At 32.9% G+C, this 21866-nt stretch overlaps 1 protein-coding gene across 2 annotated transcripts; it reads right to left on the reverse strand.

Moving 5' to 3' along the window:
- Positions 1 to 964: 964 nt before the first annotated feature.
- On the reverse strand, positions 965 to 21077 carry LOC133836263 (uncharacterized). 2 transcript variants are annotated; one of them, XM_062266650.1, is made up of 5 exons: positions 21009 to 21077; positions 19518 to 19654; positions 19075 to 19461; positions 2941 to 2998; positions 965 to 2827 (listed from the first exon to the last, which is right to left on the reverse strand). In XM_062266650.1, exons 3-5 carry the CDS (start codon positions 19429 to 19431, stop codon positions 2709 to 2711), a joined length of 534 nt encoding a protein of 177 aa, XP_062122634.1. In that variant the 5' UTR covers positions 19432 to 19461; positions 19518 to 19654; positions 21009 to 21077; the 3' UTR covers positions 965 to 2708. The 2 variants fall into 2 exon arrangements, with proteins under 2 accessions (XP_062122634.1, XP_062122633.1); XM_062266649.1 differs by having other exon boundaries at positions 19075 to 19654.
- Positions 21078 to 21866: the final 789 nt, after the last annotated feature.

Below are 21866 nucleotides of genomic sequence, written 5' to 3' on the forward strand. Positions count from 1 at the left end.
AGCAAATACAGTAGATTCCGGTTATAGCGGTTATACCCGGAAGACGCACTAACCGAAAGGAGCAAAATTCATTTTTGCTTTGTTTTTTTTTATGATTGCCATGTTCGTAATAGGTTTTTAAGATAAAACAAATTATTTTTTAAACAAAAAAAATTTATAAATTTAATTAAATAGCATGGTTTTTTCATAATAAATCGTATACCTGCATGTTCCTTAGCATAAGCTAAGGTATCAGCTAAAACCAACAAAGAGTAGTGAGAATGTGAGAACCTTTGTGTCGCTCCTACGCACACAAGTAAGAGTGCCTATCACTAATAAATGCATATGTACATTTATGACAGCGTCGTTTGATACTTAAATTTGTTGGCATTATTTCGCTGTATTTTTTTTTCGTCGCAATATCCGGTTGAATTGTGAAAAATTTTGTCGCTAAAAGCGGAGACGTACTAAGCGGAGGCCCTTTCATATAAGGTTGTATGGGGACCAACCAAGCCATCGACTTTTCGTCGCAATAACCGGACGGACACTATAAGCGCAGTGGTTATAACCGGATTCTACTGTATAAAATATAAATATATATATAATATTATATAATCAAAAGGCATTTTGAAATTGCTCGACTATTTCCCTATAGATCAAACAAACTATAAGGGCACAAAGGTATTATAGTTATGTGAGAACACAAGTATGTAACAAAAATAGAAAACATTAAATAGTCTAATAAGTATAATATATTCTAGATGAGCATTAGTAATAACTTATTTTATGCATGCAGTACTAGCCAGAATATAATTGTAAAAAAAAAACAATGTATTTAAACATAATTCAAAAAACGCTTTTATTGTAGTGTAAAATTGAATTAAGTTTTCAAGAGTTTAACATATAAATTATTAGTATGTTAAATTCAGTATTTGGTATTTCATAATGGGTACACTAAAAACAAGTAAGAAATATATATAATATATATACGAGTGAGCTCGACTGTAAAATACCAGCTAGCTATTGTGAGTAAAATCAAAACAAGACAGTATTAATTTTGAAATATACAAAATTAATATATCCAAAATACTAAAAACATATCTGAGGCTATATTTGGTATATTGACATAGTACCACATTCCTAATATACCATTTAAATACCAAAATATACCAGATTGTCAGTCAAAGCAAGTAAGAGTTTTTCCAATACAATAGTATTTCTTAAATAACTTCGACAAAGTTTATCTCTTCGTAACTAAATTTTCAGAAATAACTAATAATATTGCTATTATTGTATGTTCCATTATCGCTCAAGCTTTATAATTACACTTTTTATTCGATTTTTGTGTACTTGCGGGAGCGGAAGTGGGCGTGGCAAAATTTGTAACAAACTTGATCTGCGTTTAAACATAACAAATGCTGTCGAAAAATAAATATAGCTCTATCTCTTATAGTCTCTGAGATCCAGTGTTTCATACGGACAGACAGACGGACGAACGGACATGACTATATCGTCTCGGCTGTTGACGCTGTTCAGAAACATATATACTTTATAGGGTCGAAAATGCCTTCTTCTGCCTGTTCCATACATTTCCTTGAGGCACAAAACTATATTATACTTTTACCCTATGGGTAGCGGGAACGATTTTCATGAGGGTATCTCACAGTTTTCTTTCTTGTTTTTAAAATAAAGTTGTCAGATTATAATTCAGAAAAAATAAACGTAAATATGGTTTTTAACGTGAACGATGTGTTGTGAATTGCGAGTCGAACTGACGTTGAAAATGTACCAAACACTTCGCCCATATATTTTGAACGCATAAGTTAACGTTTTTCTGCTTGTTTTGTAAATTTGATGCTTCTTAGCAGAGTTTACTAAATACAGTTGGCAACGAAGGTAGTTTTAAGGACTAGGTCCGTCTATTAAAGTAAATTGCTTGAATTATCGAAAAAATCGCTGAGCGGGGTTAATTTATTAATTTCATTAAATAATATAGTAACGGTATATTAAATAGTGCTTTCATTCTTCTGTTACAAATATCGGCTCAAAGCTTTTCCATTTCAAAAAGCACTCAGAAATTAGCACATACGAATTAATGCAATATTTGCTATGATTAACATTATCTATTTCTATTGTTCAAACCCTAATTTTCAACTTCATTACTACACAATTTTTATAGTTGAAAAAACTAATTGGTATAATACTAGTAGCTTTATAATAGCAACTATTCTCAATAGCAGTTAAGTTTATGTATTCATATCTTAACAGGATAATCGGTTTTATATTATTATTAATTTTGTAGCATTTAATAATAAAATAAACATTGCTTTAGAGTTTTGTTTGGTATACTTAGTAAAATTTTCAATTTTTAGCTTTGTATATGGTTAGCTTATTATAGCTCCACATTCAATTGAGGGCCCATTGTATAATTGGTATAATTTTGTTGTATCTTGCTTATGATTTAAATATTAAAATGGTATCTATACCATTATAGTTTTGCATTTGGGAAGACTTTGAAATTAATACAAACACATTGAGTTACTTGCGCAAAAGTATTACTGCTTTGTTGATTAAAATTAATATTTAAATAATTATTTGTTAATACTTTTTGCTTCTTTAGGTCCCGTTTACAGAAAATCTTTTTTGAAAAAAGATAATTTCTAATATGCGTCTATATCAAATTAACAAAATGTGAATTTAACTAAGAATTTTGTTTTTGATCGAAAGGCTTAGAAGTTGCCAAGTAAGTTAAGCAATGGGAAGACCAATAGCAAGATAGAATACTTTAAGTGTCCACCAGAATTGCAGCCATCCTCTGTGCAACAATATGTTTGAGTTTCCCAAATTTCTGTAAGCAAAAAATTTATAATAGACAAAATCAAATCATAGATATGAGGCTATAATTATGTTAGTTTTTGGTCAATTTATAGACGATTTTTATTTTTGAAAATAAGAACTCACCCTTCTCAACGCATTCAGTTGCACAATCCCGCACTGTTGACAATTCACTCACATATTTCTAGATAAAGAAAATAAGTAAAACAGAAATTATTATTATTATTATTATTATTATTATTATTATTATTATTATTATTATTATTATTATTATTATTATATTATTATTATTATATTATTATTATTATTATTATTATTATTATTATTATTATTATTATTATTATTATTATTATTATTATTATTATTATTATTATTATTATTATTATTATTATTATTATTATTTTATTTCTCTTCAGCGTGAAAATATTAAACTATACACTAACTTGCGCAATTAACGCACTTATTATGTTAAATTTGTCTATTGAATTAACTTCTGTACTTTGCAGGGTATCTCTCCAAGTAAGCAGATACATTTTTATATATTGTCATGTGTATATTATATTATTATATATTAACTAGAACTCAACTTTAACATGTAAGAAAGCTACAGTCGAGTGTGCTCGACTGTGAGATGCCCGCTACCCATTTTGAATAAAAGCAAAATATTGCGGAAAGAAATCTCAAAATATTAAAAAGAAATATGCATGTATTCTTACTCTTATAGTCTCTGAGATCTAAGTGTTAATATGGACAGACGGACAGACGAGCATGGCAATATTGTCTCGGCTGTTGACGCTGATCAAGAATATATATACTTTATAGGGTCGGAGATGCCTCCTTCTACCTGTTACATACATTTCCTGCCGGCAAAATTTTGGTATATGGGTAATTCCATGACGGAATGTGTCCCGTGCGAGACTTTTTACAGTGCACTGCAGTGAAAATAACATAAACCGAAACAATTTTAAAAATAAGTGAATGTTTTTCTTAAGGCTTTAGATAAGCACTATATTTAGAGCTAAGATTGATTTTAGGAACTTGTTCTGTTTTACGATAAAATATATTAATTCGTTCATTTTTTGGTTTTGCGTATGAATTTGTTAATTTTTGCAATTATCAGAACAGAAAACAAAATAGAAAGAAAATTCAAAAACCATTCTTAGCTCTAATTAAAGTACTTATCTAGAGCTATAAAAATAAACTTTTCTTATTTTTAAAATTGTTTCAGTTTATGTTATTTTCAATGTAAAGAGTCTCGCACTGGAAAAATTCCGTCATGGAATTACCCATATGCAATAATAACTATAGTAATTGTGATTCCTGAAAATTTGGTTACGATCAGATAAAAATGGTGAAAGTTATTAAAGAAATACTTTTGCATGGGTAAAAACGCCTACTTACTAGGGGTCTTAGTTGCTTTGGCCGACAATCTGTTATATTATGCCGTCTATGGCATATTTTGAATGTGGTACTATATCGATATAACAAATATATCATTTGGTATATTTGTAGGATTTTCCAATTTTTTGGTATATTTAAAAAATACCGCAATATTTTCCTTTTATTCAAAATGGGTATCTCACAGTCGAATATACTCGACTGTAACCTTCTTACTTGTTTCTAATGACACGAGTTGCACGTTTGAAGTACCAAAATCATTAGCCAATATCGTGCAAAGCAACCCAAATCCAATAAATTGATGGAACATTCGTGGTACTTAAAAAAAATGTATTGTGGTAGGCAACAGAAGAATAGACTCCTACAACAGCAATCTTGGCTATAAATACTTTTGGCCGCTATGGAGAATAAGCTGCGTAAATTACTGATTTCAGATATTTGTATACATAATTCGCATTTCAAAAGGCCAACGCAGATCAATAATCCTAAGAAATTATTGCTATGGCTAAGGAATTGCATATTTGGCAGTGTATAAGGCAGAATTCTTTGATACTTCGAGTGTTTCATTCACATTTCGAAAATTAGCACAAGAAGGCGGAGTATGGGGTATTCATGATAGCAATTCACGCTGGATGAAACAGTTTTGCTATTCTCAGAATTGGGAACAAAAACCAATTTATGCACAATGCACAAATAATCCCATGTCCCTTTTTTCTTCCAAGATCTTCCATCCCATCAATGCATTTCATAAACAAAAGAAACGTGAATATGCCAATATTTTAATAATTGGTTTATGCTTCTACCAATTTTTAGGTCTTGGCCTTATAATGCTAATTCGTGCAATGCTTACAGCCGTATCTGTATAACCTTAGTCTTTTATTTTTGCAAAAATTCGACTTATATCAATTATTATGACTATGAAACTAGATACACGGTTATTGAAATATTAGAATTTATACTAGCTATTGATACTTGCGAATTATTTTGTAACAACAGTATTCGACTTTATACTGTTACACTTATCTCATTATTAAAGTCGCAACAATAATATCTGCGACGATGAAATTCATATCCTAATAGTAAATTGTTGATGATTTAAGAGATTTTACGTTTATATGGATTTTTCATAAAACTTTTCAGTATTTATTTTATTAAATAAAAATACATTGAAATTGTGAATATTTTCATCTTTTGTTTTTTTTTTAATAAGCTAGTAATAACAATTTCACTAATTAACTTTCAATGCTCGACGGATATTGAATATTCTAAAGAATTACGTCTTTTATAGCAAACTTCTTATAACAACGAATTTTTACTTGTTCCCCCTAAAATTGACTATATATCTCATATCTAGTATCAGCAGTATGGGATTTATAAAGATACGCAATAGAGGTAATAAACATGCCCATAGTTTAAAGGTCTTATTTTTTTTATAACTATTTTATTGGTGAAAATCTCTTAAAAATACAAATAATTTTGTTTGTTCCAGATGTCTAAATTCATCATAGTCCAGGTTACATTTAATTTTTCTATACTTATTTCCCTTTACAATGAATGTTTTTAAACTTTCGTGCTTGCGCCTATATTTATTCAACAATTCGATCTCGCGCTTGATTTTTTCGGAAACAGTCCCTTTTTGGTCCTTGTAATATTTTCGAAAAAATCTAAATTTGAGTATCTTCCTCAAATATACACAATATTCAATACGGAGAAACTGAAAAATATCATCGTTAATTAGCGAAACAAAAACACTTATTAACATAACGGATATTAAGAATATCACGATTGCATACAAGACAATACCAAGTATAATGCCCCATAAACGAAAAACACACACTACAGACGATACTCTTACCGAGTCGATAAAAGTTAAGGCTGTTATTGCCGTTCATAATAGAAACGGCAACAGCGAAACCCATTATGAAAATGCAAATGACGATGGTAGTGCTTGCAACGGTAAATAGTTGAAGAGCAGTTAAGAACTGCAGCACTTTCCACAGTCGCAATATGGTAATGGAAATAAGGAAGCCCATAATCATATTAATTACCAAATGCCTTTTGCTAGTGTCTTCAACTCTATGAAGAATCTAGAAAATCCTCAGTTCTCGAAACACGATAAAGGCTAAGAGAGCCATATTTAGTACGAATATTCTGTTATTTACTTTGTTTTACGAGTCTTGCAGCTCATGGGAATTGAACCATATCTTAACAGATAGTGCTTTAAAAAAATTGAATAACAACAATAACGTACAAAAACAGCACAATAAAAGATATATTCGAAATGTAGTAGTCAGCAATCTAATCGACTCCACTTCCGCAAATGGAATCACACCATGAAAGGGTATTTGGATCAACATTATACAACGCACAGACCATAAAAATCGCCCGAAGTGTTGTAATTAAGCCACTTATAATCGTGTACATACTTCAGAATTGTCTAACTATTACGCCGACTGCGAGCAGTAATACTCTTTGCAACTCTGGATAGTTTCGATAGTAACCATAATGCTTAAAATTCATCAAGTGCTGAAGAGTGACAAAAAAATATACAGTATCTTTTTTTTAAGGTTTTCTTAATATTTTAAGTGGTATAGAATTTGTGCTTCGCCGTGTTATCAATGCCATACACACTACAAAACTACAAAAAAAAGTTTTACATAGTCCAGTCGAGTTTGGAGGGTTGCCTCTTCTTCTGTAGCAAATTTCCGACTTGGTGAAGGCCAACATAAAACGTCAAAAGAATGTAACATTAATGTCACCAAAATTATTTTAAATTTACCTGGTGCGTAGGAGTACCCAGAGAACATTGAGATTACAATTATATATAGTCAATGTAAAACCTGTGGACCAAAGTAACATTAGGTTACTTTTCTTATTTCACTTCAATTGTAAAAAGTTAATGTATTATTGATTTATAGAATCAACTCGATTTTGTTGGCATTTATTCACACAAGTAACAAAGCTACAGAACAGCGTCTAAAAATCAAGAAAAAACCTCCTCTGAATGCAATACGCAAATAAAAACGGCTTCGATTCGCGAAAGAATACATGACGTGGAATGTTCAATCTGACACTCGGCACCGCAGCCGAGAAGGTGGAGTAATGGTGTGGGGCGGCATCACGTTTTATGGAACAATTGACTTGATTTGTATAGATCAGAAGATGAACGGCGATCGCTTCAAATTCATTGTTGGAGTCCGTATTTCCAAATTAAATGATCTTTTTGGACCAATTCCTTGAATTTTTCAACAAGACAATGCTCCTATTCATAACGCTTGAGTAGTAAAGTCGTTTATTTCGAGTCAAAACGTTAATATCATGACCTGGCCACCATATTCTCCAGATCTTCACGTAATTGAAAATGTTTGGGGCTGGCTAACGCGGAAGGTATACGAAGGAGGAAAGCAATACGAAGATAAGGAAACATTAATTGAAGCTACTAAACGTGCTTGGAGCGAGATTTCGTGGAAATACATAGATTCCCTGTACTAATCTACGTTATGAAGGACCGAATATATGAATATATATATATATACTCATTACTGAAATGTTTTTTTTATACCCGCTACCCATAGGGTAGAAGGGTATTATAACTTTGTGCCGGCAGGAAATGTATGTAACAGGTAGAAGGAGGCATCTCCGACCCTATAAAGTATATATATTCTTGATCAGCGTCAACAGCCGAGACGATATAGCCATGTCCGTCTGTCCGTCTGTGTGTCTGTGTGTCCGTCCGTCTGTCCGTATGAACACCTAGATCTCAGAGACTACGAGAGATAGAGCTATAATTTTTTTTCGACAGCATTTGTTATGTTTGCACGCAGATCAAGTTTGTTTCAAATTTTGCCCCGCCCACTTCCGCCCCGCAAATCAAAAATCGAATAACAAGCGTAATTTTAAAGCTAGAGTTGCGAATTTTGGTATATATAATAATAACTATAGTAGTTATGATTCCTGAAAATTTGGTTGCGATCGGATAAAAATTGTGGAAGTTATTCAAGAAATACTTTTGTATGGGCAAAAACGCCTACTTACTATGGGTCTGAGTTGCTTTGGCCGACAATCTGGTACATTGTGCCGTCTATGGTATATTTTTAATGGTGTACTATATCGATATACCAAACATATCATTTGGTATATTTTTAGTATTTTTGGTATATTTTGAAAATGATACCGCAATATTTTGCCTTTATTCAAAATGGGTAGCGGGTATCTCACAGTCGAGCACACTCGACTGTAACTTTCTTACTTGTTTTTTTTTATAATAAATCAAATATTAACACCAACAACAAATTTAAGTTAAAAATAAGTTATTTTTAAAAAAAATATGTCTAAGTGCGTCTATTCTATTGATCAAGACAAATGTGCCTTATTTTAAGTTGCTTGAAGAAAAAATCTTTAAAAACACAACTTACATTATATTTTTACAATATTTTAAATATTATAATTGAAGTTTTATTATTATTAAATAACCAAGATTTATGCATATTAACTTTTTGTCAATAATCATTAAAATAATAAATATTAAACAAATTTGTGTGGAAAACTGAGTGCGTCTAACCCAAGACCAGCAGTGTATCGTCTCGGCTATTGACGCTGATCAAGAGTATGTACTTATACATTATAGGGACAGAGGCACAAAGTTGTTATAACCCTCTACTCAATGGATAGCGGGAATAAAAATAAAAAGTAATAAAGATCCTAAATTTAAACAAGTAAGAAACATACAGTCAAATGTGCTCGACTGTGAGATACCCGCTACCCTTTTTAAATAATAGCAAAATATTGCGGTATTTTTTATAATATACCAAAAATACTAAAATACTAAAAATATACTAAATTGTTTATTTGATATATCGATATAGTACCACATTAAAAATATACCATAGACGACACAATATACCAGATTGTCGGCCAAAGCAACTAGTAAGTAGGCGTTTGTGCCCATACAAAAGTATTTCTTTAATACCTTCCACAATTTTTATCTGATCGCAATCAAATTTTCAAATTGTCAAAATTTGAGACAAACTTGATCTGCGTGCAAACATAAGAAATGCTGTTGAAAAAAATTTTTTGTTCTATCGCTTATAGTCTCTAAGATCCAGTGTTTCATACGGACAGGCGAACAGACAGAGAGACAGCCATGGCTAGATCGTCTCGGCTGTTAATGCTGATCAAGAATATATGTACTATTGCTTGTGCGTTTCGGCACATTGGCACTGCGTAATTAAGAGTGTGCATGTTAGATTGCATCATTTTTTATTTGCGCTTTGTTGGTTGTCCGCATTTTGTCGCCTTGACAAGTACAGTTATTGCGGGGCGACAGCGCACTATGGGCAAAAAGTCGCAAAAGTGCGGCATGTTTACATTTTTTTTGTGTTCGGTATCATTAAATTGACTTTTTTTTTTTAATTAGAATACTTCAAGAATACTGAAACATATTTTTAAAAAATTTTAGACTTCGTTGGTAATTTGTTATTCGCCCATATTTAAAGACTATGGTCTGGACCCTCTAAAAAAAAAATTTACGGGAAAATTTTGTGATTTTTTCTGTCAATTTTATATTCAAATATTAAATCAAACAAAAAAGCTTGAATATGGAATTTAATCGTCAAGGTATGTAATATTAATTATTGGCACTAAATTTGTAGTACATGTGAAATATTGTCCAATCGTGCAATGTGTTGTTGGTATGTTTTTAGGTTCCTGGTAACAAATGTATTTGTGTTTCTGTGGAGTGTAACTAGTGCGTCTAGGCCGGTCGAGGCAATATTAAAGCTGAATGTTATTAACCAAACTGTTAACAATCAAATAGTGATTAACATTGTTGCCGTTTTTGACCGATTTACGGCAAAGCTCAATGTTGCAGTTGTATTTACGTCTTTTTTTTCAACGTTGCTTGATTTTTGGAGCAAAAATAAAAACTGCTGTGAAGCAGTTTGTTTTGCAAAATATCGATGAAAATTAATTAAGTGATGTTCAGGAAATCTTAATAAAAGATAAGCTTATTCAGTTTTTCGGATTGAATAACACTAATTTACGAAATTGCAACAGAAAAGCCTGCACAATGGCTTGCAGCCTCGTTCATAATTGAGTTTTTTTAAGATGATGTTCCACGCGTAAAGTCTGGTCGTACACGATTGACGTATACTTAGGCAGGACCAAGGTTATAGTGAAAATTAGCATTTGAAACAGAAAAGTCAATGCTATTGTTGCATGACGTTTTCAAAAGGTTTTATATAATTTTAATTGCTACATAATGTGAGTTTGAGGTATGCCCATCAAAAGTTAAAGTAGGTACTTGATGTACTTATACGTTAATACTTATAAGTGGTATCCAATGTCTCAAATTTTGCATAAAGTACTAGTACATTGGCACCAAATTATGGAAACCTCCGTACTTCTTCTAGGGGCTCTCCGTGAAAACGTGTCAGAAGAGCGCAAAAAATTGTACAAACTCGATATGTTTTCTCATGCAAGGAAAAATAGCCGCCTGAATACTATATCAGATGTGTTTAAAAGAGAATTGGATTCCTCTGACCCATTGCTTTCAACTATAAATCTAAAGGAATGCCAAAAATTAAACTATAAAAAAAGCCTACCAAGAGATGTTATAGCTCTTTTGGAATCTCCTGATATTGAGCCTCCAATAACATGGGCATATGTAGACAATAATGATAATCAGTTAGAAGAAGGCGGAGATAATGAACTCGAAATTTTCGGGCAAAGTTCCCTGGAGTTGGAGGAAGAGCTTTGTGAAGAATAAATTAATAACTGGGCACCAAGGTATGGAGTCACAAAACATAATATTGGGCTCTAATTAATTTTTGATTTTATTTTGCATGGATCCAAATCAAATTTAAAATGGGAATTTGCTCAAAATATATTAATTTAATAAATTTAGTTTAAAATTATTTAATATATTACATTAAAATATTTTAAAACAAATTTTTAGAAAAAAAAATCGAAAATTATAACCTAATGGAATGGTGGGGGGAAGAAAGGCTTGGACCAATTGAAAAAAGAAAAAATCCGAAATTCGATCTTTATTTTTTAGGTATAACATATGTACAAAGTTTCATGTTTCTATCTTCAAAAATGGTAAAAATGCCGCAATTCGGGACTTTTTGCCCATAGTGTATTGTAGTATCAATTAGTGTATCATAACATATAACATATAGGGGATTTCATTAAACCTTCCTAGCTTGTAACATTGTTTAAAATCACACTCTTCAAAGTCTGTTGGTCTGTAGAAGTAGAGTATAATCACATACGTAAACTTTAGAGAGCCCATACTATGGCCAAAATTAGCTTTATATGAAATAATATTTGAATGTCGACAGTTTGTTCCCTTTAGACGGGGTGTGAGTGGTTTCGCTTACTTTTCAAATCGATAATTCGCAAATAATAACTACAAAATTCTAAGAAAGATCATAAGTTTTTTTTAAGTAATATTAAAGCTATTATTTTCAATGACTTTATTAGAAAACCCAGAAAATACATTTGCATTTACCGTTTGCAAATCGAACACAATTCTTAAAGCAAACTCATTGAGAAAAGTGTTTCGTGAGTAAGTACACGTACAACTACATAAGAGAGAGCGATTATTAAATAAAACAAATCGAAAGAAATTTGGTTATCTTATAATAATATTTATTATTTATAATATATTAATATTTATATAATATTATATTTATATTTATATTATATATATATATCACAAATCTACCACCAAATCGAAACATTGGCTTTATTAATATTTGTTTTTTTAATTACGTCGACGGAGATGGGCAGAGAAAAAATCAAACTTGATTTGCGTGCAGCAATAATAAATAATAATTCGGACCTTGAGCGACGTGTGTGTCGAGCCAAAAAAGAGATTACATTTGCCTTTTTCTATTTAAAATACTGTTTTCCTAGCAACACTGGGGAAAAAAAAACAAAATGGTTGCGTAACTTTCAGACATGCGGCAGGTAAGGATACGCAAAAACCACCGACGACATCGTACAAAAATCTGACGACACAAATCAACAGCGACAAAATTGAACGTCAACATGCCTTTGACTGTTCCAAATAGTATGTCAATGTGTGTGTATGTATGAGAGCCACTGTTGGCCACTTAAAGGAAACGAAGTGGTGACACATACACATACACTCATATGAATAGAATTGAACCAGACCTCACAGCAGCTATGTACATCTATGCGAAACAGCAGCCTATTGCAAATGCTCGCAACTGTTGCCGTAAGGTAACTCAAGAAGTTAAAAGTGTGCCAAAATGTCTATCTTTCGAGTAAGTGCCCCGGTATTAAGAGTGCTATCAACATCCGCTAAATGGCACGTCGTTAATGGGTCGTTATCTATTGAAAGAATTGTATAGAGCCATCAATAATGTGGTAAGCAATATGGCAATAGTTTGTCGTTAATCTTGTTATAGACATAAAGTGTTTTTCTAGTAACCAAATATTTTCGATTATCGATTTTTTGTTTTGTTATGTTGGTATACTCTTCCCTAACATCTGAACCAAGTTTCAGTTGAATCCCCTTTTTTGTTTGGTTGTGAGAGGCGTAAAGGTTACAAGTTGTTTTGCGTGCCCGGCGATTTTTTGCTATCAAAAAATATGAATCAAAGGATTTACATCAAATTTTGTGTAAAAAATAAAATTAAGTGCTCCGAAGCACTTGAAATGTTGACAGTGACATACGGTGACACTGAGTAAAAAAAATGTTTACAAGTGATACAAACTCTTCCAAGATGGCCGGGAAAATGCCAATGACGAAGCTCGCTCTGGACGCCCAAGCACGTCAACAACTGATGAAAACGTTCAAGCAGTGATGAAAATTGTTTTGGAAAATCGTCGAATCACTATCAGAGAAGTTGCTGAAGATGTCGGTATATCGCTTGGCTCGTGGCATGAAATTTTTTCAAACATTTTGGGCATGAGTCGTGTGTCAGCGAAGTTTGTTCCGAAATTGCTGAATTTTGACCAAAAGAACCGTCGCATGAGCATGAGCTCAAGAGCTGTTGAATGACGTCAACGACGACCCAGATTTACTCAGAAGGGTCATAACTGGTGACGAATCATGGGTATATGGTTATGATATCGAAACCAAAGCCCAATCGTCCCAATGGAAGAGCCCAGGTGAGCCAATACCGAAAAAAGACTGCATCGCTGAAAGAGCTCAAGGCTATACCGAAAAGTGCTTATGGGAAGTGCTTTGAGGATTGGAAAAACCGTTGGCATATCTGAGGGGGATTACTTTGAAGCGGACAACATAAATATTGATAAATAAATTAATAGTTTTTCTTGAAAATACAAAGTCACCTTATTTTTTATCACACCTCGTATATGCATTCGCAATATGTATAAGCGACACAGATCAAAAAAAAAAAAGAAGTAAAAAAGCTACAGTCGAGCACGCTCGACTGTGAGATACCCGCTACCCATTTTGAATAAAAGCAAAATATTGCGGTATTTTTTTCAAAATATACCAAAATACTACAAAAATACTAAAAATATACTATTTGGTATATATATAGTACGATATAGTACCGCATTCAAAATAAACCATAGATGGCACAATATACCAGATTGTCAGCCAAAGCAACTAAGACCCCTTGTAAGTGGGCGATTTTGCCCATACAAAAGTATTTCTTTAATAACTTCCACAATGTTTATCTGATCGCATATTATTATTGTATATACCAAAATTCGCAGCTAGTAAGAAAGTTACAGTCGAGTGTGCTCGACTGTGAGATACCCGCTACCCATTTTTAATAAAGGCAAAATATTGCGGTATCATTTTCAAAATATACCGAAAATACTAAAAATACCAAGTGATATGTTTGGTATATCGATATAGTACACCATTCCAAATATACCATAGACGGCACAATGTACCAGATTGTCGGCCAAAGCAACTCAGACCACTAGTAAGTAGGCGTTTTTGCCCATACAAAAGTATTTCTTTAATAACTTCCACAATTTGTATATGATCGCAACCAAATTTTCAGGAATCATAACTACTAAAGTAATTATGGTATATATCAAAATTCGTAACTCTAGCTCTCTCTTAAGCTTGTTATTCGATTTTTTTGATTTGCGGATTTGAAATAAACTTGATCTGCGTGCAAACATAACAAATGCTGTCGAAAAAAAATTATAGCTCTATCTCTTATAGTCTCTGAGATCTAGGTGTTCATACGGACGGACGGACAGACGGACAGACACACAGACGGACAGACGGACATGGCTATATCGTCTCGGCTGTTGACGCTGATCAAGAATATATATACTTTATAGGGTCGGAGTTGCCTTCTACCTGTTACATACATTTCCTGCCGGCACAAAGTTATAATACCCTTCTACCCTAGGGGTAGCGGGTATAAACAGGAAATCACCAAAGTGGTGACTGTGAAATACTACATATATAAAGCATTCAGTAATATAAGCCTTTAATAACAATTGCATTGAGATTTTCGAAATATAAATTAAGCTCCCTCTATTGTTTTTATTATTATAAATAACATGAAACAATTTTTCAGATTTTGCAAGACCATTAATATTTACACAATAAAACAATAGAAACGATTACCGTATAAAGACGTATCTATACATGCACAAAATCTTCAGATGTACATATATATGTACATATGTACATAGGTATATAGATATGTGCAAAAGTCGACAGAGTAGTGGGGATTGTCGTTTGGACTAAAGACTGAACAGCTGCGAATTTATTTAACACACAAAAGACACATCCACAAACAAAAATACTACTTTGGGTAAATGATCCCAAAAACAAATTATTCCGTCTCTTTTTGCCCCATGCATAAATTTTGCCACACCCTCAACTTACTAGTTAGCCACAGCTGCGATGGGGCACTCGCAAACTGGTTTAGCTTCCGTTAAGAATGCTGAGCGGAGAATCATTTTTCATAAAGTCTTTGCAAGTATACCAAACTTATTTAAGCATACGCATCTAATACAAATTGATTGGTGTTCTGGCAATAGTTTGCATGTACATACATACACTATACATATATATACCCCATTTATAAATTTTTATAAGAAAAAGCAAAACAATGCTGTTATTTTGAGGAATTATAATTATTGTACTGTTCCAAAAATCGCTTCAAAGCTACTCTTTGCTTTGGAGTACTAAATCAGAAGTGGGAAAAATTAAAAACAAACTTAATCTGTGCGTAAATATAACAAGCGCTATCTTAATAATTAAAGCTTTTTCTTTTCTAATATCTAAGATCTATGTATTCATACGGACCAGCGGTCAGGCAGACGGACGTGACTGTATCGTTCTGTTGTTGATGCTTCCTATTACATGGATTTTGTGCGGGCACAAAGTTAAAAACACCCTTCTACCCTTCTATGATATGGGTAGCGAATATAAAAATGGCTTTGACATGCCATAAATAAATCCCAACAGTTTTGTTAGTCTTGCTTGGCAACCTATTTCAACAGAAACTTGTCAGTTTATTCATTTCCAATTCGAAATTTAAGGTTTAACAAAAAACTTAAAGTTTACATAAACATCCCTACAATCATCCTTACTTAGATTAATTTTGTAACCTAGCAAGAAAAACTGGAAATTAAAATCATTCTAGCCGAGATTTTTCAAACCGGATACCATGCTAGAATAGATAGTGTTATTTTAAACCTAGACTTGCTATTTTTTAAAATCTTAACAATAGTTGATTATCCTCCCTAGCTTATGGAAACCCTTTCTATTTCGCTATGCAATGTGCCGTAACACATGAAGTAATGACACAACACAGTGTTTATGTGATATTTTCCTTTTACAATATTTTTTGGGTTATCTTTCATCACACGTGCACGGGAGATGCATTTTGTGATCTTATTTTTGAGGAGATTTAATGCGACTCCTTCATGTTTATGCTTGAACAACAGGCCTTTTTAGTCGAATACAAGGATTTCTGATAAAAACCGCAAAAACGTATACTCCAGAATTTGGTACTCGAGTGGTATAAGTTTAATGCAGTAGTTTATCGATATATTACTTACTTCTTAGAAATAGAGTGGATTAATTTACTTAAAACCACACAGGTATATGTAGTTTACAAATCAAAATTAAATAGTAAGTCTCCGTAATGACAGTTTCTTGCAGCTTTCAGTATCACTAGTAAACATCTGCTTAGATAGTTCTTATTCAATGAAAAGTGTTGTTTTGCAGTTAATATAAAATATATTTCAAATTAATTTTTTTTTAATTGTGCCTATCTTGAAAATAAAACGGCATAGACAAAAGGCAAGTTTTATTATTATTTCTTCGTTCCGCAGTCGAACTGAAACTGAACTAAATTTAACACCGTAATTTTAAAGCTAGAGTTGTTTCAAGAAACTGCAAGAATTATATGTAACTGGTAGAGACGATATCCGTGTCCGTCTGTCTGTCTGTCCATATCAACCCCTAGATCTCAGAGACCATTAAAGACAGAGCTATAATTTTTCTGACAGCGTTTGATAAAAATAAAAATATTTACTTGTTTTATAAATGTATTTTGACTCATCTCATTGCAATAAGGGATTACAATAAAATTACTATAGGTCTATCTCTTATGCCTGAGCTTGAGATATTGCGTATTGCAATTATGTTCATAGGATTGCCTAGAGCTTATAATCTTTCAGTTCTAGTCTTGACTTGCCACTGAAAAAGAATACATATATAAATTTATTTTCGGAATTTTTTGACTTTATTTTTTATTAGCCAATGAGTAGAGAGAATATTTAATGGTCTACCTTTACCACATGGAATTGTGCTTCAGAAACTTTAAGGGTGCCTTTAATACAGCTGTTATCACAACGATACATCGACATTGACAAAAACACTCCAACTTTGTCTATGTATGTATATGCGTACAAATGTATAGATATATATTATAACAAAGATGGCATATATTATATATGCACAGGGATAATGAGAAAGAGGGCTCCAGCTGCCACAGTTTCAGCAGTTGTTATCTTTGTTAATGATGATGATGTAGCTATTGTTGTTGTTGCTGCGTCTTCTCGTCAGTGTATATTGCATGTATTACCATTTAAACAAAGGTTTATTTATGTTGCCTACTTTTTGGGGACAGCTAGGCGCCATCACGATGTCAGACCTTTGCAAAGCTTTGCCTAAAGTTGGGTTGAATAATGCGGCTAATTAAATAAATGCCTTTTTGTAAATAAAACAAGTAAAAACGCTTTGCTTGAACCTGTTTGTCTTGCTGTGAGTACTGAACAAGTTTTGGGTTTAACGCGATATATTCGGGTCTCGCAATTTTCATAGAAGGAGTATTACATGTCCCCTTTATAGTCAGTTTTTAGTTATAACCCAGTAAACAGCTAATAAATGGCAAATATCACAACGATACTACTTTGCAAATGGGAAGCTAAAAGTTATAGAGATGAAAAAGAACATCACACAAATATGCGAATGCTCAAACCTTTACTAAGAATGAAGATACATTTCATGTATAAAATTTGTGAGATAGTTTCAGTTTGACTGTGTTATGATTTACCCGCTGTCGGGTAACTACAGATGTTGTTAGTAAAAAAAAGAATTCACTTCTCGTTTTAAATTTCTCACCAACCTCAATTTATATTTTCGCAAAACTAGATATGATATAAGCAACAAGCAATTAGTGTTTTGATACTTTTTTCTATATACTTTTCTAATCCATAAAATATTAAGTTTTGTAACATTATTCGTTTCGACGAGAACTTATTCGGTCCACAGTACCTGAATCATAGCCTTAAGATTAGTCTTTTGTGGGATAGGCATGGCTGCGGCATATATACGCGTCCTCTATGCGATTAATATTTAATAATTTCCGAGTGCTTAACAGCTTCTTGGTTTCTGGTCTTATAATTGCTTAAGTGCAATGGCAAATCGGGTTTATGTAGTAGTATGTGGACCTCAAAGCGAATAATAAATGTTAGACAGTTACCTGAGGCATGTGTGTATACAATAATATGGTATTAAGATAGTTCCCTTCGTGATTTATGTTTTAACTTAGTATTGCATACACATTCATTATTGAAATTAATAAATAAGATGGACTTGAAGGTTATATAAATATGAACTTTGCAGTACTTAAACTAGAACCACATCAATTCAAATTCTAAAAATAATTACCTGGATCTCCAATTAAAATGATAGTTTAATTTTTTATATAAAAGAAAAATGTATGTTTTCAATAAATTTTCTTGTTGATCAATCAAGCAATAATTATCATATATTACAAATGGTTTTAAAATGTTCAAGCAAAATAAGGCTTCGAAGAACTAAGATGCCTGTGAACAGCACAAATAAAACTGCATGACAATTTCAAACGTGAGTTTAAATGAAAGATACTTAAACTTTGTTTTGATTTGCATTCCTATTTATTACCAGCTGTTGAACTTCGTATACTCAAATAAGGTTAAAAGTATTTCACTTTTAATAATATTTAATTATTTTTCAATCGCTTCACAGCACCACATTTACATTAAGATCAAGATTAAAAAAGGAAAGAGGAATTCCTAGTGTGTATAAAGTTATCGATATATGAAATATTTGGCTAGAGCTATTATGCATTACTTAAGGATAAAGCCTAAAGTTACCCTATAAAAGAGGACTCAAATTGGGTTGCTTTGACACCATGTTCATATTTTCATACATAGTCACATATATTATATAAACATATATACGTATATATATACGAGTAGGTTTAAAACCCAACTAAATAACAGACAAAGAGAAACTCATGAATGTTTGAGCAACTTGACAATCTCAAGTTAAAGTTGCTCTGAAATTTTGAAATGCTTTATGTCAGGTAGAGGTTAAGGCGTACTTACCACACAAAACTTCTCAGTTCTCTTGGTGCATTCCTTGAGATAAAGATGCTCAATCTCCTTGGAATAGTTTGTACATGGGGTAATGGAACCTACGCCTTCATTGTACTGTCCGCACATGTGGCACTTCAGACCTTCGACAAGTCCAAAGTTGCTGATGCAACACAAGATGGTGGCCAGCAAAATTAGCGTAAAGAGAGGTCCAGTGGCACGAGCAGAAGCAGAAGCTGCTGTTGCTGTTGCTGTCGCTGTTGAATGTGTTGCACGACTAGCCTTAGAGAACTGCTTGGATGACATGACATTGAAGACAGTGACGGCCGACGTTGGCATTCCATTTAGGTTAGCTTGCTTCATTTTCATACGAATTTTGACCTTTGACTCGGGCAGCAGCTGCACACAAACACAAATACAGCTTCAGCTACAAACACACACTCTCTCACACTTACAGAAATTGCAATTTCGCTATGTTCGCCAATTTCTTTGCCTCTTTTGGTATTTTTATTTCGCTTTTCGTTTTCGGTCACAAACGCTTCCTACATTCGCAGCGTCAGTTGTTGTTGGACTTATGTATTTTAGCCGTTAACTACGAAAGGTAATACAATGGAAAAGCAATATGTATTCAGTTCAAGTTCATATGTACGTAATTGCTTCCCTTCTAATTCACTCGTTATGGCATCCTTTTCAACAGTATTCAATAAAAAGAACACCTCATATAAGCTGTCGATAATACGAAAAGGAATGTAAATAGTTGAATATCATTGTAAAATAAATATAGTTTTAATTTAGCAAGTTAGTAGACCGCATTCGCTTTCTAGAGAGAAATTGTATCAAATTGGATTATTAATATTACTTTTATATATTATTTATTTAGAAAATGGATTCCACGCAACATTATATTTAAAGGCAACTATTAATACCAGCCCTAGAATATTATTCTACGAATTCACTTTCTTTTGAACACAATATCTGAAGCGATTGCATAATCACACAATTAAAATGTTTGGTTACATTTCAATATTTTTGGTATTTGAACATTTCCTGTTCGTTCTTAAACTTTCTTGGGTCTGTACAGTGTACACTGTACACATATGTATATGTATTTGTATTACGGCAGAAATGTTAATTGCTGTGGCCGCATTTTCAAAGACACCAGATTAAAGTAAATCTGACAACCAGATCTGCCTTAAAAATAATTTAAAAATTTGTAGCAAATTGCTCTCGCAGTTGCTTTAATTGTGTGTATGTCCAGAATTGAATGGTTATGTTGGATGTTAACGCTCATGTACAAACGGTTGTACGAATATGTGTGTCACGTGGCATATCCATGGAGTGTTGAGTTTTCACAAAATTTCACAATTTGCTGCAGAGCACTTTGAGAGCGCCCAGCCCCAAAGTGTGCGCCTTTGTAAAACTTTTGTATTCTTTTTTGTTGCCTACTTTTGGGCTTTGATTTGATTCGGGTGTCATCAGAAATTGGGGCAGGTGGTGAAAATGGGGTAGAGCGGGTGGTTACGTTTTTTTCTCCGCCCAAAATGAGTGGTAAACACCAAGCATATGAAGACTTGCTGTGTTGAATACCATCTGCAGTTCTAGTAGCTGCTGCACTACACTGCCCAGCAGCAGCCAAGCCAAGCTAATTAGCAAATTTTGTTTAATTATATGAGCAAATGGCGCCATCGTTATGTCCATGAAGAGTAATCTTCAACGTTCTCCCTTGTCACAACAACAACCATTGCACGCCAAAAACGTTCATAATCAACACAAGAGCGAATCATCATTGAGATCTCGAAATTCAAGTTGAGCTTTTGTAACGATAGTAACATACTAGTTAGTACGTATCACAATTTAATACAGTTCAGTATTCTAGATTTACTTCCAAAAAAAACAGTGTTTTTTTTTCATTTCATTTTCATTATAAGCAAAAACAACGCAAATACTTTTTTGTTATGCCCTTGTTCATCCGCTTAAACCGTGCGTCGCGTTTGAAATGAAATTGTCGACTGCTGCAAAATAAAATGGTCCACGAGCGGAGCGTATCGCACGCTACGAGCTACGAGCTACGAGCTACGAGCTACAAGCTGTTAGCTACGAGCCGCGAGCTGTGCACAAGGTTTGTGCTGCAGACACTCGAGTGGTTGTTCGTGTGTACAATTCGAGTGTACGTATGTAGGTATGTATGTGCATATGTACTCTGAACTTGTGTACATATGGTACATTCGATAGCCAATGGTTCAGCATCTATGCGATTGAGTGCTGTTTATGGACCACAACTGAAGATCGTACAAAAATTTATTGATTACCAGTGGTAATTTACCACATCCACATTACAGTGCACCAAACGGCTTGACCTATGGCATATAGTCAACACTTTTGAAAATGTATTACACAATTGAATCAGGATTTATTTATTTAAAGGACTCACAACTACCTAGTCAAAATTAATTATTACAGTTTTACTCTGGTTCAAGCGAATTTGGATTAACACAAATTCTATTCATTCCCATTTTATTCTTACACAATTTCAAAACAATAGTTTATCACAATAGAGTATCAGCTGATTTCAGCAGTTGGTTTAAGTTTATAATATGTGTGTATTTTGCATTTTTCAATCTCGTTTTTTTTTGTATACTGTACTTCGTAACTGAAAATTAATTTTCTATGAACTTATGCCAAGTTTATTCACTTGTGTGTAGCGCATAGTACCAATGTTGCTATCTTAATACTGCAATGTTATAATGCTGTTAGTATACAGAAAACATTCGGCTTTTATCGAACATGTCTGTTGTATGACGAGC

This window comes from Drosophila sulfurigaster, chromosome 2R (genome assembly GCF_023558435.1).
Source record: "Drosophila sulfurigaster albostrigata strain 15112-1811.04 chromosome 2R, ASM2355843v2, whole genome shotgun sequence".
Taxonomy (NCBI): Eukaryota; Metazoa; Arthropoda; class Insecta; order Diptera; family Drosophilidae; genus Drosophila; species Drosophila sulfurigaster.